General features: G+C 45.3%; 2 protein-coding genes across 19 annotated transcripts in view; one reads left to right on the top strand and one right to left on the bottom strand.

Moving 5' to 3' along the window:
- pusl1 (pseudouridine synthase like 1) overlaps positions 1 to 3,485 on the bottom strand; it is a 52,852-nt gene extending 49,367 nt beyond the window's left edge. For all 4 annotated transcript variants that reach the window (XM_029692830.1, XM_029692829.1, XM_029692827.1 and 1 more), the window contains exons 1-2: positions 3,007 to 3,485; positions 2,803 to 2,860 (exon numbers count right to left, since the gene is read on the bottom strand). In XM_029692830.1, coding sequence (XP_029548690.1) covers positions 2,803 to 2,860; positions 3,007 to 3,071 — 123 coding nt within the window. In that variant the 5' untranslated portion in view covers positions 3,072 to 3,485. The remainder of the gene's footprint in view (positions 1 to 2,802; positions 2,861 to 3,006) is intronic.
- A 97-nt stretch (positions 3,486 to 3,582) lies between these two features.
- Positions 3,583 to 26,001, top strand: part of LOC115149987 (arf-GAP with coiled-coil, ANK repeat and PH domain-containing protein 3) — a 160,264-nt gene continuing 137,845 nt past the window's right edge. For all 15 annotated transcript variants that reach the window (XM_029692831.1, XM_029692835.1, XM_029692836.1 and 12 more), the window contains exon 1: positions 3,583 to 3,837. In XM_029692831.1, coding sequence (XP_029548691.1) covers positions 3,791 to 3,837 — 47 coding nt within the window. In that variant the 5' untranslated portion in view covers positions 3,583 to 3,790. The remainder of the gene's footprint in view (positions 3,838 to 26,001) is intronic.

Genomic DNA, 26,001 nt, shown 5'->3' on the forward strand with positions numbered 1-26,001 from the left:
GTGCATCCTGTTTCCATTGATCATCCTTGAGATGTTTCTACAACGTGATTGGAGTCCACCTGTGGTAATTTCAATTGATTGGACATGATTTGGAAAGGCACAGACCTGTCTATATAAAGGTCCCACAGTTGACAGTGCATGTCAGAGCAAAAACCAAGCCATGAGATCGAAGGAATTGTCCGTAGAGCTCCGAGACAGGATTATGTCAAAGCACAGATCTGGGGAAGGGTAGCAAAATATTTCTGCAGCATTGAAGGTCCCAAAGAACACAGTGGCCTCTATCATTATTAAATGGAAGAAGTTTGCAACTGTCACGACTTCCGCCGAAGTCGGGTCCTCTCCTTGTTCGGGCAGCACTCGGCGGTCTTCTAGTCATCATCGATCCACTTTTCATTTTCCATGTGTTTTGTCTTGTTTTTCCTCACACCTGGTTTCAATTCCCTCAATTACTTGTTGTGTACTTAACCCTTTGTTCCCCCCATGTCTTTGTGAGGGATTGTTTATTGTAGTGCTTGTGCACGTTCCCCGTGAGCACACGACGGGTTATTTTTGTGCCCATTTATCTTGTTGTTCTGGATGCCGTTGGTTTTGCTAAATAAATCTCCGGTTATTACCCAGTTCTGCTCTCCTGCGCCTGACTTCTCTGCCGCCAATTACGTACCCCGCTACAGCAACCACCAAGACTCTTCCTAGAGCTGGCCGCCCGGCCAAACTGAGCAATCAGGGGAGAAGGGCCTTGCTCAGGGAGGTACCTCTGTAGAGATGGGAGAACTTTCCAGAAGGGCAACCATCTCTGCAGCACTCCACCAATCAGGCCTTTATGGTAGAGTGGCCAGACAGAAGCCACTCCTCAGTAAAAGGCACATGACAGCTCGCTTGGAGTTTGCTAAAAGGCACCTAAAGGACTCTCAGACCATGAGAAACGAGATTCTCTGGTCTGATGAAACCAAGATTGAACTCATTGGCCTCACTGCCAAGCGTCACGTCTGGAGGAAACCTGGCACCATCCCTACGGTGAAGCATGGTGGTGGCAGCATCATGCTGTGGGGATGTTTTTCAATGGCAGGGACTGGTAGACTAGTCAGGATTGAGGGAAAGATGAAAGGAGCAAAGTACAGAGCGATCCTTGATGAAAACCTGCTCCAGAGCGCTCAGGACCTCAGACTTGGGCGAAGGTTCATCTTCTAACAGGACAACAACCCTAAGAACACAGCCAAGACAACACAGGAGTGGCTTCAGGACAAGTCTCTGAATGTCTTTGAGTGGCCCAGCCAGAGCCCGGACTTGAAACCGATCGAACATCTCTGGAGAGACCTGAAAATAGTTGTACAGCAACGCTCTCCATCCAACCTGACAAGAGCTTGAGAGGATCTGCAGAATGGGAGAAACTCCCCAAATACAGGTGTGACAAGCTTATAGCGTAATACCCAAGAAGACTCGAGGCTGTAATTGCTGCCAAAGGTGCTTCAACAAAGTACTGAGTAAAGGGTCTGAATACTTATGTAAATGTCATATTTACGGTTTTTATGAAATTGTTTTTGCTTCGTCATTATGGGGTATTGTGTGTAGATTGATGAGGGGGGAAAAACTAAATCCATTTTTGAATAAGGCTGTAACCTAACAAAATTTGAAAAAAGTCAAGGGGTCTGAATACTTTCTAAATGCACTGTATTGACCAGTCATTCTGGTAGACATATTGTCCAGTCATTCCGGTAGACATAAACTCAGCAAAAAAAAGAAACTTCCCTTTTTCAGGACCCCGTCTTTCAAAGATAATTCGTAAAAATCCAAATAACTTCACAGATCTTCATTGTAAAGGGTTTAAACAATGTTTCCCATGCTTGTTCAATGAACCATAAACAATTAATGAACATGCACCTGTGGAACGGTCGTTAAGACACTAACAGCTTACAGACAGTAGGCAATTAAGGTCACAATTATGAAAACTTAGGACACTAAAGAGGCCTTTCTACTGACTCTGAAAAACACCAAAAGAAATATGCCCAGGGTCCCTGCTCATCTGCGTGAACGTGCCTTAGGCATGCTGCAAGGAGGCATGAGGACTGCAGATGTGGCCAGGGCAATAAATTGGACGGACAGGACGGACAGCTGATCGTCCTCGCAATGGCAGACCACGTGTAACAACACCTGCACAGGATCGGTACATCCGAACATTACATCTGCGGGACAGGTACAGGATGGCAACAACAACTGCCCGAGTTACACCAGGAACGCACAATCCCTCCATCAGTGCTCAGACTGTCCGCAACAGGCTGAGAGAGGCTGGACTGAGGGCTTGTAGGCCTGTTGTAAGGCAGGTCCTCACCAGACATCACCAGCAATAACGTCACCTATGGGCACAAACCCACCATCGCTGGACCAAACAGGACTGGCAAAAAGTGCTCTTCACTGACGAGTCGTAACATCTCACAGCAAGAACTGGCAAGTCTGGTGCAGTCCATGAGGAGATGCACTGCAGTACTTAATGCAGCTGGTGGCCACACCAGATACTGACTGTGACTTTTGTCCCTTTGTTCAGGGACACATTATTCCATTTCTGTTAGTCACATGTCTGTGGAACTTGTTCAGTTTATGTCTCAGTTGTTGAATCTTGTTATGTTCATACAAATATTTACACATGTTAAGTTTACTGAAAATAAACGCAGTTGACAGTGAGAGGACGTTTCTTTTTTTGCTGAGTTTATTTGATTATGCATCAACTCTCTAGTTTACTTCTTCCCTTTACTCCCCAGTCAGAGAGGTAGCAGACAGGCTTAGAGTTGGCAGACAGTGAACACTTACCTCTAAGTAGTTCTGGACACCCTTGACTACTTGGTGTGGAGGTGCCTTCATAACGCCACTAGAAGAGACAAGGATAGAGTTTATAGATAACAGAATATAATGGAGTTGGATGACAACAGAACAGAATATAATAACTGATGTCATTCATTGAATTGTACACTTCTGAGATGTAAACTGCACAGGAATAGCCATTCATCTATGTACCTGTACTTTGTCCCGAGGTATTGGAAGAAGATGAGATAACGGGCACTGCCATTGTGCATGATCATTGACCACTGCTTCAAGGACAAACTTCTGTTATGCAACTCAAAGTCTATATAGGACAAAATGTGCCCCAACCTGAACCTCTGCTTGTTGCTGTTTTCTATTTTATCAAAGAGAGATTTGACAGAGGTTATGTTTGATAATTCCACAGACAAATCCCATTGCACACCTTCAACTTCACACGCAACGCGACATGGTCATTACTAGTTACCACAGACACAAAGTCAATAAAAACCAACTATTACTACAATTTATCTTCTTCAAATGTGAATTTAAACTTAACCCTAACCTTGACCCTTACATTTTCCACACTGCTAACCTTAAACCTAACTTTAAATTAATACCAAAAAGCAAACAAAACAACTAATGAATTTTTACGATGTAGCCACTTTGTGGCTGTGGAAACCATGCGACATGCAAAAGTCTGTCGCCTTATGATGCCATCACTGTGATTGGCAGAGGGGTGTGTCGTGCATGCCGAGCGGACACGCCCCTCTCACCGATCTCGGTATCCGTGGACGGAGAGTAACAGCAGCCGTAGTAATTTCACATGCATTGAGACTACATTCTGTGTCACCGTGACAGAAGAAGCTGCCGCGCGTCGGACAGAGAGGGGATACTGCAACTGTACCGGACTCGTTTCATCCAACCGTTTATACCGACAGCAGCCCCGGGCAATGACATTAACCTATTGAACGAGGAATATTAAAAGGAAAACGCAAAGATGACGGTGGACTTTGAAGAATGTATTAAAGACTCTCCACGATTCAGGTAGGAAAGAATGCGCTCATGGCACGGCGGAACAGAGCGCTGTAATCTATGCGCAGAACTGTATTCATTATAACGATCTCATCCCGAAATACATTTTTCATGTGCGGCATACCCATTACATTTCATATTCTATGTCCATATGAGCCGATGTGGTCTGAAATCATGAGCGGTTCTTTTTAATTCTCGTATGGGGAATTATTAATTCACGAATGTCACCAATGTGAAATATTTATATTGGCTTTAGTATGCACTCAATCGTGTATAACTCAATGAAATCGCTGTTGAAAAGGCAACGTTGTTTCACATTATGATTGGTGTTACAATAGCTACCACCTCCCCCCGTCCACCGCCCCGGTGTCCTCCCCAGTTCAGTACCAGTTGAATTAAATGACTTCTGTCCTCGATGTTCTCAGAAGGAACGAATCTGGTTACATGCTGATGATTCTAGAATGAAAACGCTCTATGGGTGGATTCCTCATTTTAACACATCTGTGACGTTACATAATAACAGATATCTAGCTCGTTGTTGTACCTATCGAAGTCTCTCAATGCCTCGGACTCTCTCTCTCTCTCTCTCTCTCTCTCTCTCTGTCTCTCTCTCTCTCTCTCTCTCTCTGTCTCTCTCTCTGTCTCTCTCGCTCTCTCTCTCTGTCTCTCTCTCTCTGTCTCTCTCTCTCTCTCTCTCTCTCTCTCTCTCTGTCTCTCTCTCTCTCTCTCTCTCTCTCTCTCTGTCTCTCTCTCTCTGTCTCTCTGTCTCTATCTCTCTCTCTCTCTCTCCTCTCTTTCTCTCTCTCTGTCTCTCTCTCTCTCTCTCTGTCTCTCTCTCTCTCTCTCTCTCTCTCTTTCTTTCTCTTGTCTGTTTTTCTCAGCTGATTGTTGATTCAGTTCTCTCCTTCTTCATCAATACTAAGCAGTTGATAATAAATATAATAGAATATAAACAGAACAGATTAAATAAGAATAGAACAGAACACAATATAAATAGATTTTTTTATTGTCATTGTTGTCAATTTTGACCATTGCCCTCGATCTTAGAGCTCTGTAACAGCCAACCATGGGTAGACACTGTGAGGGCAGGTTGATGCCCTTGTGGAGGTCTGGCAGAGAGCGAGAGAGGCCATGGGGAGAGGGCTCTCTCCCCAAGGAGGAGGGTCATATTCTGGGCACAGCTCCAGCTCTCTGGTCTGCAGCCGCTGGAGCTTTAGTGGACTGTATTAAAGGTCAGGGAACCCTCTCTCCATCAAAGAGACAACATTGATATGTGACCTTTGTTGATGTTGATGTTACTGCACTTCAACCAATTGTGATCAACAGGGTCTCATGGAAACTAGCCAGATTAAAAACCTGTGTAGTTACTGTGTTATTACACCTTATTACCCCTTATTACACCTTATTACACCTTATTACACGTCTGTCTGTCTGTCTGTCTGTCTGTCTGTCTGTCTCTCTCTGTCTCTCTCTCTCTTTCCCTCTCTCTCTCTTCCTTTGTCTCTCTCAAAATCGGTACTGAGTCAATGTGCAGGGGGTACAAGGTAACATGTACATGTAGGTAGATAATAAACAGAGTAGCAGCAGCATATGTGATGAGTGTGAGAGAGTGTTAAAGTGTGTTTATGTGTTAGTGTGTTTGGCATTTGTGTGTGTGTCACTGTAGTATGTGTGAGTGTGTGGGTAGAGTCCAGTCAGTGTGCATAAAGCCAGTGCAACAATGTCAGTGAAAAAGTAGAACCTGTTCAGGAGCCTTTTGGACCTAGACTTGGCACTCCGGTATCACTTGCCGTGTGGTAGCAGAGAGAATAGTCTATGACTTGGGTGACTGGAGTCTTTGACATTTTGTAGGGCCATTTTGTCCACACCACCGCCTGGTATAGAGGTCCTGGATGGCAGGGGGTCCGGCCCCAGTGATGTACTGGGCTGTCCGCACCACCGCCTGGTATAGAGGTTCTGGATGATAGGAGGTCCGGCCCCAGTGATGTACTGGGCTGTCCACACCACCACTTGGTATAGAGGTCCTGGATGATAGGGGGTCCGGCCCCAGTGATGCACTGGGCTGTCCACACCACCGCCTGGTATAGAGGTCCTGGATGGTAGGGGGCCCGGCCCCAGTGATGCACTGGGCTGTCCACACCACCGCCTGGTATAGAGGTCCTGGATGGCAGGGGTCCGGCCCCAGTGATGTACTGGGCCAGGCTCCAGACAGACACATAGTCATAATCCTCCTGTAAATAAAGGCCGACTCTTTCATCCGGATTGGCCTGCAGCCCTGTCAATCACCCGCCCATGCCAACCAATCAGGGCGCTTGGACTCACTCCAGGGCTCCGCCCTCCACACCTGCATGTTAGAGCATGTTTTGCGGTCTAGAGAAAATACGTTTTTTGATGCTGATTAACTTTCACTTGCTGTTTCCTAACCAAAGTGAGTATATTGGAATACAACACACCATTATAAACTGGGTGGTTCGAGCCCTGAATGCTGATTGGCTGATTGCCATGGTATATCAGACCGTATACCACGGGTATGACAAAACATGTATTTTTACTGCTCTAATTACGCTGGTAACCATTTATATTTAAGCAATAAGGCACCTCGGGAGTTTGTGGTATATCGGCAATAAGAACAGCCCTTAGCCGTGGTATATTGGCCATATACCACACCTCCTCAGGCCTTATTGCTTCAATATACAACCCTTCAATGGAAGCAGCTGTGTATGGTGGTGACAGTTAAGACAGTAATGGGCCTCAACATCATGCTCTAACCAGACAACACTGTAGTGAGCAGAACATAGGCAATCAGCATAAATGCGTAGCGGGTGCGGCCAATCACAGGCGATCACTCAGAAGAGCTTCGCAAAGCTTTCTGGCAGCCTCACCTACGTGATTGACGACTCCTGTTCTCTCTGTGTGAGAAAGACGTCTCACAGGACTGAAGCAGGAAACATGTAGAAACAGTCTCTACCCAAATCCTTTCTTGAGACACCACTTTTTTTTCTCCTTTAGTCTCGTCAATGTGTAATGGTGAAAATTCCACACACTCTGCGTCCCAAATGACATCCTGTTCCCTCCAAAGGGTCCATAGGGCTCTGATCGACAGTAGTGCACTCATTTGGGATGCTGCCGTCGTCTGTCAGACACCAAGGTGGAGGTATTAGAGTAGGCTGTTGGGCTAAAACCTGTCTCATATGATGTAGTCCCGTCTATTAATGTTCTGTAGGATGTTTCATGTTTCATGTTTTGCGTGAACCCCCCCCCCAGGAAGACTAGCTGCTGCTTTAGTAACAGCTAATGGGGATTCTAATAAAATACCACAATCTTAGAAGACGTGTCTACAGGTAGGGGTCAGTCAGCCAATCAGGTAGTAGTATATAGTGAGTCATATCTACAGGTAGGGGTCAGCCAGTCAGGTAGTAGTATATAGTGAGTCATATCTACAGGTAGGGGTCAGTCAGCCAGGTAGTAGTATATAGTGAGTCATATCTACAGGTAGGGGTCAGTCAGCCAATCAGGTAGTAGTATATAGTGAGTCATATCTACAGGTAGGGGTCAGTCAGCCAGGTAGTAGTATATAGTGAGTCATAACTACAGGTAGGGGTCAGTCAGCCAGTCAGGTAGTAGTATATAGTGAGTCATATCTACAGGTAGGGGTCAGTCAGTCAGGTAGTAGTATATAGTGAGTCATATCTACAGGTAGGGGTCAGTCAGTCAGGTAGTAGTATATAGTGAGTCATATCTACAGGTAGGGGTCAGTCAGCCAGTCAGGTAGTAGTATATAGTGAGTCATATCTACAGGTAGGGGTCAGTCAGCCAGGTAGTAATATATAGTGAGTTATATCTACAGGTAGGGGTCAGTCAGTCAGCCAGGTAGTAGTATATAGTGAGTCATATCTACAGGTAGGGGTCAGTCAGCCAGTCAGGTAGTAGTATATAATGAGTCATATCTACAGGTAGGGGTCAGTCAGCCAGGTAGTAATATATAGTGAGTCATATCTACAGGTAGGGGTCAGCCAGTCAGGTAGTAGTATATAGTGAGTCATATCTACAGGTAGGGGTCAGTCAGTCAGCCAGGTAGTAGTATATAGTGAGTCATATCTACAGGTAGGGGTCAGCCAGTCAGGTAGTACTATATAGTGAGTCATATCTACAGGTAGGGGTCAGTCAGCCAGTCAGGTAGTAATATATAGTGAGTCATATCTACAGGTAGGGGTCAGTCAGCCAGGTAGTAGTATATAGTGAGTCATATCTACAGGTAGGGGTCAGTCAGCCAGGTAGTAGTATATAGTGAGTCATATCTACAGGTAGGGGTCAGTCAGCCAGTCAGGTAGTAATATATAGTGAGTCATATCCAAAGGTAGGGGTCAGCCAGTCAGGTAGTAATATATAGTGAGTCATATCTACAGGTAGGGGTCAGTCAGTCAGGTAGTAGTATATAGTGAGTCATATCTACAGGTAGGGGTCAGCCAGTCAGGTAGTAATATATAGTGAGTCATATCTACAGGTAGGGGTCAGCCAGTCAGGTAGTAATATATAGTGAGTCATATCTACAGGTAGGGGTCAGTCAGTCAGGTAGTAGTATATAGTGAGTCATATCTACAGGTAGGGGTCAGTCAGCCAGTCAGGTAGTAATATATAGTGAGTCATATCTACAGGTAGGGGTCAGTCAGCCAGGTAGTAGTATATAGTGAGTCATATCTACAGGTAGGGGTCAGTCAGCCAGTCAGGTAGTAATATATAGTGAGTCATATCTACAGGTAGGGGTCAGCCAGTCAGGTAGTAATATATAGTGAGTCATATCTACAGGTAGGGGTCAGCCAGTCAGGTAGTAGTATATAGTGAGTCATATCTACAGGTAGGGGTCAGTCAGTCAGTCAGGTAGTAGAATATAGTGAGTCATATCTACAGGTAGGGGCCAGTCAGCCAGTCAGGTAGTAGTATATAGTGAGTCATATCTACAGGTAGGGGACAGTCAGCCAGGTAGTAGTATATAGTGAGTCATATCTACAGGTAGGGGTCAGTCAGCCAGTCAGGTAGTAATATATAGTGAGTCATATCTACAGGTAGGGGTCAGCCAGTCAGGTAGTAGTATATAGTGAGTCATATCTACAGGTAGGGGTCAGTCAGTCAGCCAGGTAGTAGTATATAGTGAGTCATATCTACAGGTAGGGGTCAGTCAGGTAGTAGTATATAGTGAGTCATATCTACAGGTAGGGGTCAGTCAGTCAGGTAGTAGTATATAGTGAGTCATATCTACAGGTAGGGGTCAGTCAGTCAGGTAGTAGTATATAGTGACTCATATCTACAGGTAGGGGTCAGTCAGTCAGGTAGTAGTATATAGTGAGTCATATCTACAGGTAGGGGTCAGTCAGCCAGGTAGTAGTATATAGTGAGTCATATCTACAGGTAGGGGTCAGTCAGCCAGTCAGGTAGTAATATATAGTGAGTCATATCTACAGGTAGGGGTCAGCCAGTCAGGTAGTAGTATATAGTGAGTCATATCTACAGGTAGGGGTCAGTCAGTCAGCCAGGTAGTAGTATATAGTGAGTCATATCTACAGGTAGGGGTCAGTCAGTCAGGTAGTAGTATATAGTGAGTCATATCTACAGGTAGGGGTCAGTCAGGTAGTAGTATATAGTGAGTCATATCTACAGGTAGGGGTCAGTCAGCCAGGTAGTAGTATATAGTGAGTCATATCTACAGGTAGGGGTCAGTCAGCCAGTCAGGTAGTAATAACTAGTGAGTCATATCTACAGGTAGGGGTCAGCCAGTCAGGTAGTAGTATATAGTGAGTCATATCTACAGGTAGGGGTCAGTCAGCCAGTCAGGTAGTAGTATATAGTGAGTCATATCTACAGGTAGGGGTCAGCCAGTCAGGTAGTAGTATATAGTGAGTCATATCTACAGGTAGGGGTCAGTCAGTCAGGTAGTAGTATATAGTGAGTCATATCTACAGGTAGGGGTCAGTCAGCCAGGTAGTAGTATATAGTGAGTCATATCTACAGGTAGGGGTCAGCCAGTCAGGTAGTAATATATAGTGAGTCATATCTACAGGTAGGGGTCAGCCAGTCAGGTAGTAATATATAGTGAGTCATATCTACAGGTAGGGGTCAGTCAGTCAGGTAGTAGTATATAGTGAGTCATATCTACAGGTAGGGGTCAGTCAGTCAGGTAGTAGTATATAGTGAGTCATATCTACAGGTAGGGGTCAGTCAGCCAGTCAGGTAGTAATATATAGTGAGTCATATCTACAGGTAGGGGTCAGTCAGCCAGGTAGTAGTATATAGTGAGTCATATCTACAGGTAGGGGTCAGTCAGCCAGTCAGGTAGTAATATATAGTGAGTCATATCTACAGGTAGGGGTCAGCCAGTCAGGTAGTAGTATATAGTGAGTCATATCTACAGGTAGGGGTCAGTCAGTCAGTCAGGTAGTAGAATATAGTGAGTCATATCTACAGGTAGGGGCCAGTCAGCCAGTCAGGTAGTACTATAGAGTGAGTCATATATACAGGTAGGGGTCAGTCAGTCAGGTAGTAGTATATAGTGAGTCATATCTACAGGTAGGGGTCAGTCAGCCAGTCAGGTAGTAATATATAGTGAGTCATATCTACAGGTAGGGATCAGCCAGTCAGGTAGTAATATATAGTGAGTCATATCTACAGGTAGGGGTCAGCCAGTCAGGTAGTAATATATAGTGAGTCATATCTACAGGTAGGGGTCAGTCAGTCAGTCAGGTAGTAGAAGATAGTGAGTCATATCTACAGGTAGGGACCAGTCAGCCAGTCAGGTAGTAGTATATAGTGAGTCATATCTACAGGTAGGGGTCAGTCAGCCAGTCAGGTAGTAGTATATAGTGAGTCATATCTACAGGTAGGGGTCAGTCAGCCAGTCAGGTAGTAGTATATAGTGAGTCATATCTACAGGTAGGGGTCAGCCAGTCAGGTAGTAGTATATAGTGAGTCATATCTACAGGTAGGGGTCAGTCAGTCAGGTAGTAGTATATAGTGAGTCATATCTACAGGTAGGGGTCAGTCAGCCAGGTAGTAGTATATAGTGAGTCATATCTACAGGTAGGGGTCAGCCAGTCAGGTAGTAATATATAGTGAGTCATATCTACAGGTAGGGGTCAGCCAGTCAGGTAGTAATATATAGTGAGTCATATCTACAGGTAGGGGTCAGTCAGTCAGGTAGTAGTATATAGTGAGTCATATCTACAGGTAGGGGTCAGTCAGTCAGGTAGTAGTATATAGTGAGTCATATCTACAGGTAGGGGTCAGTCAGCCAGTCAGGTAGTAATATATAGTGAGTCATATCTACAGGTAGGGGTCAGTCAGCCAGGTAGTAGTATATAGTGAGTCATATCTACAGGTAGGGGTCAGTCAGCCAGTCAGGTAGTAATATATAGTGAGTCATATCTACAGGTAGGGGTCAGCCAGTCAGGTAGTAGTATATAGTGAGTCATATCTACAGGTAGGGGTCAGTCAGTCAGTCAGGTAGTAGAATATAGTGAGTCATATCTACAGGTAGGGGCCAGTCAGCCAGTCAGGTAGTACTATAGAGTGAGTCATATCTACAGGTAGGGGTCAGTCAGTCAGGTAGTAGTATATAGTGAGTCATATCTACAGGTAGGGGTCAGTCAGCCAGTCAGGTAGTAATATATAGTGAGTCATATCTACAGGTAGGGGTCAGCCAGTCAGGTAGTAATATATAGTGAGTCATATCTACAGGTAGGGGTCAGCCAGTCAGGTAGTAATATATAGTGAGTCATATCTACAGGTAGGGGTCAGTCAGCCAGTCAGGTAGTAGTATATAGTGAGTCATATCTACAGGTAGGGGTCAGTCAGCCAGCCAGGTAGTAGTATATAGTGAGTCATATCTACAGGTAGGGGCCAGTCAGCCAGTCAGGTAGTACTATAGAGTGAGTCATATCTACAGGTAGGGGTCAGTCAGTCAGGTAGTAGTATATAGTGAGTCATATCTACAGGTAGGGGTCAGTCAGCCAGTCAGGTAGTAATATATAGTGAGTCATATCTACAGGTAGGGGTCAGCCAGTCAGGTAGTAATATATAGTGAGTCATATCTACAGGTAGGGGTCAGCCAGTCAGGTAGTAATATATAGTGAGTCATATCTACAGGTAGGGGTCAGTCAGTCAGTCAGGTAGTAGAAGATAGTGAGTCATATCTACAGGTAGGGACCAGTCAGCCAGTCAGGTAGTAGTATATAGTGAGTCATATCTACAGGTAGGGGTCAGTCAGCCAGTCAGGTAGTAGTATATAGTGAGTCATATCTACAGGTAGGGGTCAGCCAGTCAGGTAGTAGTATATAGTGAGTCATATCTACAGGTAGGGGTCAGTCAGCCAGTCAGGTAGTAGTATATAGTGAGTCATATCTACAGGTAGGGGTCAGTCAGCCAGCCAGGTAGTAGTATATAGTGAGTCATATCTACAGGTAGGGGTCAGTCAGCCAGGTAGTAGTATATAGTGAGTCATATCTACAGGTAGGGGTCAGTCAGTCAGGTAGTAATATATAGTGAGTCATATCTACAGGTAGGGGTCAGTCAGCCAGGTAGTAGTATATAGTGAGTCATATCTACAGGTAGGGATCAGTCAGCCAGGTAGTAGTATATAGTGAGTCATATCTACAGGTAGGGGTCAGTCAGCCAGTCAGGTAGTAGTATATAGTGAGTCATATCTACAGGTAGGGATCAGTCAGCCAGGTAGTAGTATATAGTGAGTCATATCTACAGGTAGGGGTCAGTCAGCCAGTCAGGTAGTAGTATATAGTGAGTCATATCTACAGGTAGGGGTCAGCCAGTCAGGTAGTAATATATAGTGAGTCATATCTACAGGTAGGGGTCAGCCAGTCAGGTAGTAATATATAGTGAGTCATATCTACAGGTAGGGGTCAGCCAGTCAGGTAGTAATATATAGTGAGTCATATCTACAGGTAGGGGTCAGCCAGCCAGTCAGGTAGTAGTATATAGTGAGTCATATCTACAGGTAGGGGTCAGTCAGTCAGTCAGGTAGTAGTATATAGTGAGTCATATCTACAGGTAGGGGTCAGTCAGCCAATCAGGTAGTAGTATATAGTGAGTCATATCTACAGGTAGGGGTCAGTCAGCCAGGTAGTAGTATATAGTGAGTCATATCTACAGGTAGGGGTCAGTCAGCCAGTCAGGTAGTAGTATATAGTGAGTCATATCTACAGGTAGGGGTCAGTCAGCCAATCAGGTAGTAGTATATAGTGAGTCATATCTACAGGTAGGGGTCAGTCAGCCAGGTAGTAGTATATAGTGAGTCATATCTACAGGTAGGGGTCAGTCAGCCAGGTAGTAGTATATAGTGAGTCATATCTACAGGTAGGGGTCAGTCAGCCAGTCAGGTAGTAGTATATAGTGAGTCATATCTACAGGTAGGGGTCAGTCAGCCAGCCAGTCAGGTGTTTCAGAGTTCTCTTTGGAACGTAAAGCAGTATGTACCAGAGTCAAAGCTTTCTGGGAGTTAGCTGGTCAGGTGGTGAGTGCTGTTCTACTGTTACGCCATGCCTTCTGGCTGGCTGTCTGGCTGGTTGTCTGGCTGACTGGCTGGCTGGCTGGTTGTCTGGGGGTGGATGGCTGCTGTGTTGTGTAACTGCTGCTGTGGAAATGGGGTCGTGAGTAGGAGTGGAGGAGTGATCTTCTCTCTCTTCTCTTCTTGTCCCACACGTGGAACTGCACTGCGGGAGCTGACGTTCTCACACCCCCTCGTACCGCAGCTCCAAAAGTATGTTTGTTTCTGTGTGTGTGTGTGAACATGTATGTTGAAGGCTTGCATGTGTATGTCCAGTCCACAGACATTCTCCTTTTCACTTCCTTTTTCTTTCTTTCACCCTCTCTCTAGCCTTTCATTCCTCACCTGCAGCGACCCTCTCTCTATCCTTTCATTCCTCACCTGCAGCGACCCTCTCTCTAGCCTTTCATTCCTCACCTGCAGCGACCCTCTCTCTAGCCTTTCATTCCTCACCTGCAGCGACCCTCTCTCTATCCTTTCATTCCTCACCTGCAGCGACCCTCTCTCTATCCTTTCATTCCTCACCTGCAGCGACCCTCTCTCTGTCCTTTCTGATAAGACTATTCTGATAAGAGACTATTCCTATTAGAACAGAATCATTTAGTTCCACTAGTCCCTGGCTGGTGAAGATCAGAGACTATTCCTATTAGAACAGAGTCCCTCTGTCGAGTGTCGTTCACTTAGTCAGTTGATTGGAGTACATCACTGACCACGTTTATCTCGGTAATTTCATGATGGCCATGTGTGATTCTAGAATGTTCCTTGACTCTATTCCTTTCTCTAGTTCTAAAATGTGTCCGAGTTATAGTGGGGTTTCTAGAACATATCTGGATTATAGAACTGTCTAGAACTCTGATATTAGAGCTGTCTAGAACTCTGGTTATAGAAATGTCTAGAACTCTGGTTATAGAACTGTCTAGAACTCTGATAATAGAACTGTCTAGAACTCTGATTATAGAACTGTCTAGAACTCTGATTATAGAACTGTCTAGAACTCTGATTATAGAACTGTCTAGAACTCTGATTATAGAACTGTCTAGAACTCTGATAATAGAACTGTCTAGAACTCTGATTATAGAACTGTCTAGAACTCTGATTATAGAGCTGTCTAGAACTCTGATTATAGAACTGTCTAGAACTCTGATAATAGAACTGTCTAGAACTCTGGTTATAGAGCTGTCTAGAACTCTGATTATAGAACTGTCTAGAACTCTGATTATAGAGCTGTCTAGAACTCTGATTATAGAACTGTCTAGAACTCTGATAATAGAGCTGTCTAGAACTCTGATTATAAAACTGTCTAGAACTCTGATAATAGAACTGTCTAGAACTCTGGTTATAGAACTGTGTAGAACTCTGATTATAGAACTGTCTAGAACTCTGATAATAGAACTGTCTAGAACTCTGATAATAGAACTGTCTAGAACTCTGATAATAGAACTGTCTAGAACTCTGGTTATAGAACTGTGTAGAACTCTGATTATAGAGCTGTCTAGAACTCTGATAATAGAACTGTCTAGAACTCTGATAATAGAACTGTCTAGAACTCTGATAATAGAACTGTCTAGAACTCTGATTATAGAACTGTCTAGAACTCTACATTAGAACATCTCTGTTCCAACTAGGCCAGGCGCCTCCCATATCCAGCCTTATTCACTGTGAAAGCATGCACCACCCAGCCATGAAGTCAACACTGTTCCCCATGTTATGCTGTTGATATATGGCTGCTTGGCTTATGACTGTCTCTAATCCAATGAGGGGACTAAACACAGCGATCTCAGCCAGACAGGGTGGGTTGTTCTAATGAATGGCTTGACATCGCCATCGGAATGTTTGGAAATACAGCCAGCCGCCGAGTTCTAGAAGCCTGAGGGCCTATCAGGACTGATCTACCTACCTGTCACTCATATACCAATATCACCCTGGGCCTATCATGTTGTCCGGACAGGTTGAGTGAGTTAGAGACAGGACAGAGAGACAGAGAGGAGAGAGAATGAATCTGTTTATGTTAGGACACCTCCAGTAACAGGTCCTACTACCATACATACAACACAATACGGCCTGACTGATTGTGTGTGTACATTCTGTTTGGTCTCCGTGGTTACTGTGGAATCACCACGTACGTCCTCCCCTGGCTCGCTATGGCGATGGGAGGTAGGGAGGGAGAAGGGACAGATGGAAGGTTGTGACCTCTCTACGGAGCGACTGATTTTAACAGACTTCTCTTCCTTAATACACAACCCCACAGGCCTGGGGAATGGATGAATGACAAATATGTATGTATGGTTTATGTTCTGGGGAATGGATGAATGCCAAGTATATGGTTTATGTTCTGGGGAATGGATGAATGCCAAGTATGTGGTTTATGTTCTGGGGAATGGATGAATGCCAAGTATATGGTTTATGTTCTGGGGAATGGATGAATGCCAAGTATGTTTGTATGGTTTATGTTCTGGGGAATGGATGAATGCCAAGTATATGGTTTATGTTCTGGGGAATGGATGAATGCCAAGTATATGGTTTATGTTCTGGGGAATGGATGAATGCCAAGTATATGGTTTATGTTCTGGGGAATGGATGAATGCCAAGTATATGGTTTATGTTCTGGGGAATGGATGAATGCCAAGTATATGGTTTATGTTCTGGGGAATGATGAATGCCAAGTATATGGTTTATGTTCTGGGGAATGGATGAATGCCAAGTATATGGTTTATGTTCTGGGGAATGGATGAATGCCAAGTATATGGTTTATGTTCTGGGGAATGGATGAATGCCAAGTATATGGTTTATGTTCTGGGGAATGGATGAATGCCAAGTATATGGTTTATGTTCTGGGGAATGGATGAATGCCAAGTATATGGTTTATGTTCTGGGGAATGGATGAATGCCAAGTATGTGGTTTATGTTCTGGGGAATGGATGAATGCCAAGTATGTTTGTATGGTTTATGTTCTGGGGAATGGATGAATGCCAAGTATATGGTTTATGTTCTGGGGAATGGATGAATGACAAGTATATGGTTTATGTTCTGGGGAATGGATGAATGCCAAGTATGTGGTTTATGTTCTGGGGAATGGATGAATGCCAAGTATGTTTGTATGGTTTATGTTCTGGGGAATGGATGAATGACAAGTATGTTTGTATGGTTTATGTTCTGGGGAATGGATGAATGCATGCTTGCTAAGTATGTATGGTTTATGTTAGGCAGTGGTGGAAAAAGTACCCAATTGTCATACTTGAGTAAAAGTAAAGATACTTTAATAGAAAATGACTCAAGTAAAAGTGAAAGTCCCCCAGTAAAATACTACTTGAGTAAAAGTCTAAAAGTATTTGGTTTTAAATATACTTTAGTATCAAAAGTAAATGTAATTGATAAAATATACTTAAGTATCAAAAGTAAAAGTATAAATCGTTTCAAATTCCTTATATTAAGCAAATATTTTTAATTTACAGATAGCCAGGGTTACACTCAAACACTCATACATAATTTACAAATGAAGAATTTGTGTTTTGTGACTCCTTGTGTCACGTCCTGACCAGTAATAGGGATTATTTGTTATTATAGTTTGGTCAGGACGTGGCAGGGGGTGTTTGTTTCATGTGGTTTGGGCTATGTATTTAGGTAGAGGGGTATTTGCTTTATATGGTTCGGGGTGTGTGTGTATGTAGAGGGGTGTTGGATTTATGTGTTCCGGGGTTTTTGGTATATGTTCTTGTTTTGTTTCTAGGGTTTCTATGTTGTGTATTTCTTTGTTGGCCTGGCGTGGCTCTCAATCAGGAACAGCTGTACATCATTGTTTCTGATTGAGAGTCATACTTAGGGAGCCTGTTTCCACCTGTCCCTTTGTGGGAGATTGTTTTTGCACTGCTGTTAGTATAGCCTGCGTAACTAGCGGTTATTGTTTTTTCGTGTTCTCATATAAATAAAATAATGATGAGCACGCAACCCGCTGCGCCTTGGTCTCTAACCTACGACAACCGTGACACCTTGAGTCCGCCAGATCAGAGGCAGTAGGGATGACCAAGGAGATTCTCTTGGTTAGTGCATGCATTGGACCATTTTCCTGTCCTGCTAAGCATTCAAAATGTACTTTTGGGTGTAAGGGGAAAATACAGGGAGTAAAAAGTACATTATTTTCTTCAGGAAGGTAGTAAAGTAAAACTAAAAGTTGTCAAAAAGATAAATAGTAAAGTACAGATACCCCCCCAAAAAATGACTTAAGTAAAAAATACTTTAAAGTACTACTTAAGTACTTTACATCACTGATGTCAGGGGTATTCAAACCCTACGAGGTCCGGACTACTGCTGGTTTTCTGATCTGCCTGATAATTAATTGGACCCACCTGGTGTCCCAGGTCTAAATCAGTCCCTGATTAGAGGGGAATCATCCACCTGGTGTCCCAGGTCTAAATCAGGCCCTGATTAGAGGGGAATCATCCACCTGGTGTCCCAGGTCTAAATCAGTCCCTGATTAGAGGGGAATCATCCACCTGGTGTCCCAGGTCTAAATCAGTCCCTGATGAGAGGGGAATCATCCACCTGGTGTCCCAGGTCTAAATCAGTCCCTGATTAGAGGGGAATCACCCACCTGGTGTCCCAGGTCTAAATCAGTCCCTGATTAGAGGAGGGAATCGCCCACCTGGTGTCCCAGGTCTAAATCAGGCCCTGATTAGAGGGGAATCATCCACCTGGTGTCCCAGGTCTAAATCAGGCCCTGATTAGAGGGGAATCACCCACCTGGTGTCCCAGGTCTAAATCAGTCCCTGATTAGAGGGGAATCATCCACCTGGTGTCCCAGGTCTAAATCAGGCCCTGATTAGAGGGGAATCACCCACCTGGTGTCCCAGGTCTAAATCAGGCCCTGATTAGAGGGGAATCATCCACCTGGTGTCCCAGGTCTAAATCAGGCCCTGATTAGAGGGGAATCACCCATCTGGTGTCCCAGGTCTAAATCAGTCCCTGATTAGAGGGGAACCACCCACCTGGTGTCCCAGGTCTAAATCAGGCCCTGATTAGAGGGGAATCACCCACCTGGTGTCCCAGGTCTAAATCAGTCCCTGATTAGAGGGGAATCCCCCACCTGGTGTCCCAGGTCTAAATCAGTCCCTGATTAGAGGGGAATCACCCACCTGGTGTCCCAGGTCTAAATCAGTCCCTGATTAGAGGGGAATCATCCACCTGGTGTCCCAGGTCTAAATCAGTCCCTGATTAGAGGGGAACCACCCACCTGGTGTCCCAGGTCTAAATCAGGCCCTGATTAGAGGGGAATCACCCACCTGGTGTCCCAGGTCTAAACCAGTCCCTGATTAGAGGGGAATCATCCACCTGGTGTCCCAGGTCTAAATCAGGCCCTGATTAGAGGGGAACCACCCACCTGGTGTCCCAGGTCTAAATCAGGCCCTGATTAGAGGGGAATCACCCACCTGGTGTCCCAGGTCTAAACCAGTCCCTGATTAGAGGGGAATCCCCCACCTGGTGTCCCAGGTCTAAACCAGTCCCTGATTAGAGGGGAATCCCCCACCTGGTGTCCCAGGTCTAAACCAGTCCCTGATTAGAGGGGAATCACCCACCTGGTGTCCCAGGTCTAAATCAGGCCCTGATTAGAGGGGAATCACCCACCTGGTGTCCCAGGTCTAAATCAGACCCTGATTAGAGGGGAATCCCCCACCTGGTGTCCCAGGTCTAATTCAGTCCCTGATTAGAGAACAACAATAAAAAAGAGCAGTGGAACTGGCTTTGAGGTCCAGATTTGAATTTTCATCGTTATTGGGTGAACCGTTTAGAAATTACAACACTTTTTGCACAGTCTCCCCATTTTAGGGGACCAAACTTTTTGGGACAAATTCACTTAAACTGAGTGTACAAAACATTAAGAACACCTTCCTAATATTGACTTGCACCCCTCAAGTTGGCTGGATGTCATTTGGGTGGTGGACCATTCTTGATACACACAGGAAACTGTTGAGTGTGGAAAAACCCAGCAGTGTTGCAGTTCTTGACAGACCTGTCACCTACTACTATACTACCATCAATAAGGTATCAAAGCTTTCACCTGGATTCACCTGGTCAGTCTGTCCTGGAAAGAGCAGGTGTTCCTAATGTTTTGTACACTCAGTGTATATGTGTAGTAAAAAGTGAAGTATTTGGTCCCATATTTCTAGCACGCAATGACTACATCAAGATTGTAGCTCCAATTGGTCGGATGCATTTGCTGTTTGTTTTGGTTGTGTTTCAGATGATTTTGTGCCCAATAGAAATGGTAAATAATGTATTGTGTAATTTTGGAGTCATTATTACGGATAAAACAAAAATGCAAACCTCTCCTGTTATTGGTGAGAGGTGTCTTTCTGGTATATTTGTGCGTCTAACTTTCTCACTCATCAGTATTGGTAAATACCATCAGACTCAAATGGTGGTCACACCAGATACTGACTGTCACGGTTGTCGTAAGGAGAAGAGGACCAAAGCGCAGCGTCGTTCCACATTTTATTTTCACTGTGAAACTATGCAGTACATACACAATAAACTGAACGAAACAAAAACAACAAAGCGTGCCGCAGAGTTGAAACATACACTAACTCAAAAACAATCTCCAACAAACCCAGGTGGGAAAAACACCTACTTAAGTATGATCTCCAATTAGAGACAACGATGACCAGCTGCCTCTAATTGGAGATCATCCCAAACAAAACCCAACATAGAAATACAAAACTAGAACATGATAACATAGAAAAACTAAACTAGAAAACCCCCCTCTCATGCCCTGACCTACTTTACCATAGAAAATAACAGCTTTCTATGGTCAGGACGTGACACTGACTGGTTGTTTGATCCACGCCCCTACCTTTGTTTTTATTAAAAGGTATCTGTGACCAAAAGATGCATATCTGTATTCCCAGTCATGTGAAATCCATAGATTAGGGCCTAATTAATTTATTTCAATTGACTGATTCCCTTATAATGAACTGTAACTCAGTAAAAATCTTAGAAATTGTTACAAGTTGCGTTTCATATTTTTGTTTAACCACATATCATTTCAAATCCAAAGTGCCAAAGTACAAAGTCAAAACAACAAAAACATTTGTCACTGTCCCAATACTTTTGGAGCTCACTGTACATAGCGGAGCATAAAAATCTAGGGCTAGGCTATAGTTTTAACTAAGGCCAGTTCTGATGTGTCACAAGGTGGCTTGGGACTGTCACGATTGTATTGCAGTCCAGACAAAGCAGAATATCCTGAGGGAAAATGTTGTTTTTGAATTGTAGCTGCTGGATAACTCTGCATCGACACAGAAGAGGAACACGACAGGGTTGTTCCTTCTGCAGCAGCCAGTGCATCCTATTCTGTAGTGTTATGACAGTTTCCTCCACATGTTGTACATGTAACCGATGTGAAATGGCTAGTTAGTTAGCGGTGGTGCGCGCTAATAGCGTTTCAATCAGTGACGTCACTCGCTCTGAGACCTGAAGTGGTTGTTCCCCTTGTGTTGCAAAGGCCATGGCTTTTGCGGCGCGATGGGTAACGATGCTTCGTGGGGTGTCAGTTGTTGATGTGTGCAGAGGGTCCCTGGTTCGAGCCCAGGTTGGGGCGAGGAGAGGGACGGAACCTACACTGTTACATACAGTAGAGATTGTTGCCCTGATTTCTAAAACCTGACATCAATGTCCTGCCTACATGTGTTCCATAACACCTGGACCATTCGCCATAATCCTTATGCATTCAGGTTGGGATTCTGAGCCAGATTTGATGATTTGTTTCATTGTAGAGAAAATCCTCTACCCACCAACACGTTGCCTGTGTTTCTAAACTCAGACATCCTGCCCACATGTACTCATACCCGCGTCATTCAATTCTAAATCCTTGTGTCTCACTCACTTAGACCTGTGAAATGGCATTTCCATAATCCTCCTCTTCCCTGCATCACCGTCCTCAGTGTTAGATATTACAGATGCCTACCTAACTACCAGCTACTTGTCCTGCCTGCTAGCTGCTCGCCCCCAACCCAGTATCACAGATTATTGTGAAATATGGGACATTTGTGACACGCACACGAAAAACTATATATTTTTTGTATACAGTGAATTTCAATCATAGATAAACACAGTAGTAGGTTGCTTAAAACAGGTTAGTCGGGGAGGATGGCTGAGTGTTTAATGCGAACGTCTAGCAACCCAAACGTTATATGTTCAAATCTCATTACAGACAATTTTCGATAATTAGAAACATTGCAACTATTTACTTTTTTGCTACTTTGCAACTACTTGAGCATGTTAGATAATCCTTCCCCTAACTCCTAACCTTAAAGGGACATCAGGTAGTCTAGTGGTTAGAGGGGAGGCAGGTAGTCTAGTGGTTAGAGGGGAGGCAGGTAGTCTAGTGGTTAGAGGGGAGGCAGGTAGCCTAGTGGTTAGAGGGGAGGCAGGTAGCCTAGTGGTTAGAGGGGAGGCAGGTAGCCTAGTGGTTAGAGGGGCGGCAGGTAGCCTAGTGGTTAGAGGGGAGGCAGGTAGCCTAGTGGTTAGAGGGGAGGCAGGTAGTCTAGTGGTTAGAGGGGAGGCAGGTAGCCTAGTGGTTAGAGGGGCGGCAGGTAGCCTAGTGGTTAGAGGGGCGGCAGGTAGCCTAGTGGTTAGAGGGGCGGCAGGTAGCCTAGTGGTTAGAGGGGAGGCGGGTAGTCTAGTGGTTAGAGGGGCGGCGGGTAGCCTAGCGGTTAGAGGGGCGGCGGGTAGCCTAGTGGTTAGAGGGGGCAGGTAGCCTAGTGGTTAGAGGGGCGGCAGGTAGCCTAGTGGTTAGAGGGGCGGCAGGTAGCCTAGTGGTTAGAGGGGCGGCAGGTAGCCTAGTGGTTAGAGGGGCGGCAGGTAGCCTAGTGGTTAGAGGGGAGGCGGGTAGTCTAGTGGTTAGAGGGGCGGCGGGTAGCCTAGCGGTTAGAGGGGCGGCGGGTAGCCTAGCGGTTAGAGGGGCGGCGGGTAGCCTAGCGGTTAGAGGGGCGTCGGGTAGCCTAGCGGGTAGAGGGGCGTCAGGTAGCCTAGCGGGTAGAGGGGCGGCGGGTAGCCTAGCGGTTAGAGGGGCGGCGGGTAGCCTAGCGGTTAGAGGGGCGGCGGGTAGCCTAGCGGTTAGAGGGGCGTCGGGTAGCCTAGCGGTTAGAGGGGCGGCGGGTAGCCTAGCGGTTAGAGGGGCGGCGGGTAGCCTAGCGGTTAGCCTAGCGGTTAGCCTAGCGGTTAGAGGGGCGTCGGGTAGCCTAGAGGTTAGAGGGGCGTCGGGTAGCCTAGCGGTTAGAGGGGCGGCGGGATTCCTCTCATCCATAAATACTGTCTACATGATCTGTTAGCTTCAGCTGCCAGGCAACCGTCTCTCTCTCGCTCCCTCTACTACCGTTCAAAAGTTTGGGGTCAGTTAGAAATGTCCTTGTTTTTGAAAGAAAATCACATTTGTCTGTATCTACACAGGTGTACAAAGGCCCATTATCAGCAACCATCACTCCTGTGTTCCAATGTCATGTTGTGTTAGCTAATCCAAGTTAATCATTTTAAAAGGGTAATTGACCATTAGAAAACCCTTTTGCAATTATGTTAGCAGAGCTGCAAAGTGTTGTCCCGATTAAAGAAGCAATAAAACGTTCTTTAGACTAGTTGAGTATCTGGAGCATCAGCATTTTTTGGGTTCAATTACAGGCTAAACTTGGCCAGAAACAAAGAACTTTCTTCTGAAACTCATCAGTCTATTCTTGTTCTGAGAAATGAAGGCTATTCAATACGAGAAATTCCCAAGAAGCTGAAGAGCTCGTCAATGGCTGCGTACCACTCCCTTCACAGAACAGCACAAACTGGCTCTAACCAGAATAGAAAGAGGAGTGGGAGGCTGTGGTTGTAACGTGTGAGAGTCAGGAAGCAAGTTCAGGGTAGTGAGTGTTTTAATAAATAAACACAACATAAAACAAAATAAGAAACACGAACAACACACAGACATGAAACTGAAACAGAAACAATAACGCCTGGGGAAGGAACCAGAGGGAGTGACATATATAGGGCAGGTAATCAAGGAGGTGATGGAGTCCAGGTGAGTCTGATGACGCGCAGGTGCGAGTAACAATGGTGACAGGTGTGCGCCATAACGAGCAGCCTGGTGACCTAGAGGCCGGAGAGAGAGCACAGGTGAGTTCCTTACTGAGACCTAGACAACCAGGTGAGGAGAGTTCCTTACTGAGACCTAGACAACCAGGTGAGGAGAGTTCCTTACTGAGACCTAGACAACCAGGTGAGGGGAGTTCCTTACTGAGACCTAGACAACCAGGTGAGGAGAGTTCCTTACTGAGACCTAGACAACCAGGTGAGGGGAGTTCCTTACTGAGACCTAGACAACCAGGTGAGGAGAGTTCCTTACTGAGACTTAGACAACCAGGTGAGGGGAGTTCCTTACTGAGACCTAGACAACCAGGTGAGGAGAGTTCCTTACTGAGACCTAGACAACCAGGTGAGGGGAGTTCCTTACTGAGACCTAGACAACCAGGTGAGGAGAGTTCCTTACTGAGACCTAGACAACCAGGTGAGGGGAGTTCCTTACTGAGACCTAGACAACCAGGTGAGGGGAGTTCCTTACTGAGACCTAGACAACCAGGTGAGGAGAGTTCCTTACTGAGACCTAGACAACCAGGTGAGGGGAGTTCCTTACTGAGACCTAGACAACCAGGTGAGGAGAGTTCCTTACTGAGACCTAGACAACCAGGTGAGGGGAGCACAGGTGACACCGGTGCACAACTGAGCAAGAGGACAAGTACATTAAAGTGTCTAGTTTGAAAAACAGACGCCTCACAAGTCCTCAACTGGCAGCTTCATTAAATAGTACCCGCAAAACATCAGTCTCAACATCAACAGTGAAGAGGAGACTCCGGGATGCTGGCCTTCTAGGCAGAGTTCCTCTGTCCAGTGTCTGTGTTCTTTTGCCAATCTTAATCTTTTCTTTTTATTGGCCAGTCTAAGATATGGCTTTTTCTTTGCAACTTGGCCTTTTAAAATGTTAAACTTGTATTAGCTAACACAACGTGCCATTGGAACACAGGAGTGATGGTTGCTGATAATAGGCCTCTGTACTCCTATGTAAATATCCCATTAAAAATCAGCCGTTTCCAGCTACAATAGTCATTTACAACATTAACAATGTCTACACTGTATTTCTGATCAATTTGATGTTATTTTAAATGGACAAAAAAAGTGCTTTTCTTTCAAAAACAAGGACATTTCTAAGTGACCCCAAACTTTTGAACGGTAGTTTGTGTGAAAATAAACTCAGCAAAAGAAGAAAATGTTCACTGTCAACTGCATTTATTTTCAGCAAACGTGTAAATATTTGTATGAACATAACAAGATTCAACAACTGAGACATAAACTGAACAAGTTCCACAGACATGTGACTAACAGAAATTGAATAATGTGTCCCTGAACACATGGGGGTCAAAATCAAAAGGCCACAAGCTGCATTAAGTACTGCAGTGCATCTCCTCCTCATGGACTGCACCAGATTTGCCAGTTCTTGCTGTGAGATGTTACCCCACTCTTCCACCAAGGTGCTGCAAGTTCCTGGACATTTCTGGGGGGGAATGGCCCTAGCCCTCACCCTCCGATCCAACAGGTCCCAGACGTGCTCAATGGGATTGAGATCCGGGATCTTCGCTGGCCATGGCAGAACACTGACATTCCTGTCTTGCAGGAAATCACGCACAGAATGAGCAGTATGGCTGGTGGCATTGTCATGCTGGAGGGTCATGTCAGGATGAGTCTGCAGGAAGGGTACCACATGAGGGAGGAGGATGTCTTCCTGTAACACACAGCGTTGAGATTACCTGCCATGACAACAAACTTAGTCCGATGATGCTGTGACACACCGCCCCAGACCATGACGGACCCTCCACCTCCAAATTGATCCCGCTCCAGAGTACAGGCCTCGGTGTAATGCTCATTCCTTCAACGATAAATGCGAATCCGACCATCACCCCTGGTGAGACTAAACCGTGACTTGTCAGTGAAGAGCACTTTTTTGCCAGTCCTGTCTGGTCCAGCGACGGTGGGTTTGTGCCCATAAGCGACGTTGTTGCCGCTGATGTCTGGTGAGGACCTGCCTTACAACAGGCCTACAAGCCCTCAGTCCAGCCTCTCTCAGCCTATTGCGGACAGTCTGAGCACTGATGGAGGGATTGTGCGTTCCTGGTGTAACATCGGGCAGTTGTTGTTGCCATCCTGTACCTGTCCCGCAGGTGTGATGTTCGGATGTACCGATCCTGTGCAGGTGTTGTTACACGTGGTCTGCCACTGCGAGGACGATCAGCTGTCCGTCCTATCTCCCTGTAGCGCTGTCTTAGGCGTCTCACAGTACAGACATCGCAATTCATTTCCCTGGCCACATCTGCAGTCCTCAAGCCTCCTTGCAGCATGCCCAAGGCACGTTCACGCAGATGAGCAGGGACCCTGGGCATCTTTCTTTTGGTGTTTTTCCGAGTCAGTAAAAAGGCCTCTTTAGTGTCCTTGGATTTATTCAGTCAGCCATAGCTGGAATCAACGGTTTCACCCCAAATGGCCTCCTACTTCCTATATAGTGCACTACTTTTACGCACACTTGACTGTAAATCGCGTTGGATTGG

The sequence above is a fragment of the Salmo trutta genome, chromosome 16, assembly GCF_901001165.1.
Source record: "Salmo trutta chromosome 16, fSalTru1.1, whole genome shotgun sequence".
In the NCBI taxonomy this organism is placed as follows: Eukaryota; Metazoa; Chordata; class Actinopteri; order Salmoniformes; family Salmonidae; genus Salmo; species Salmo trutta.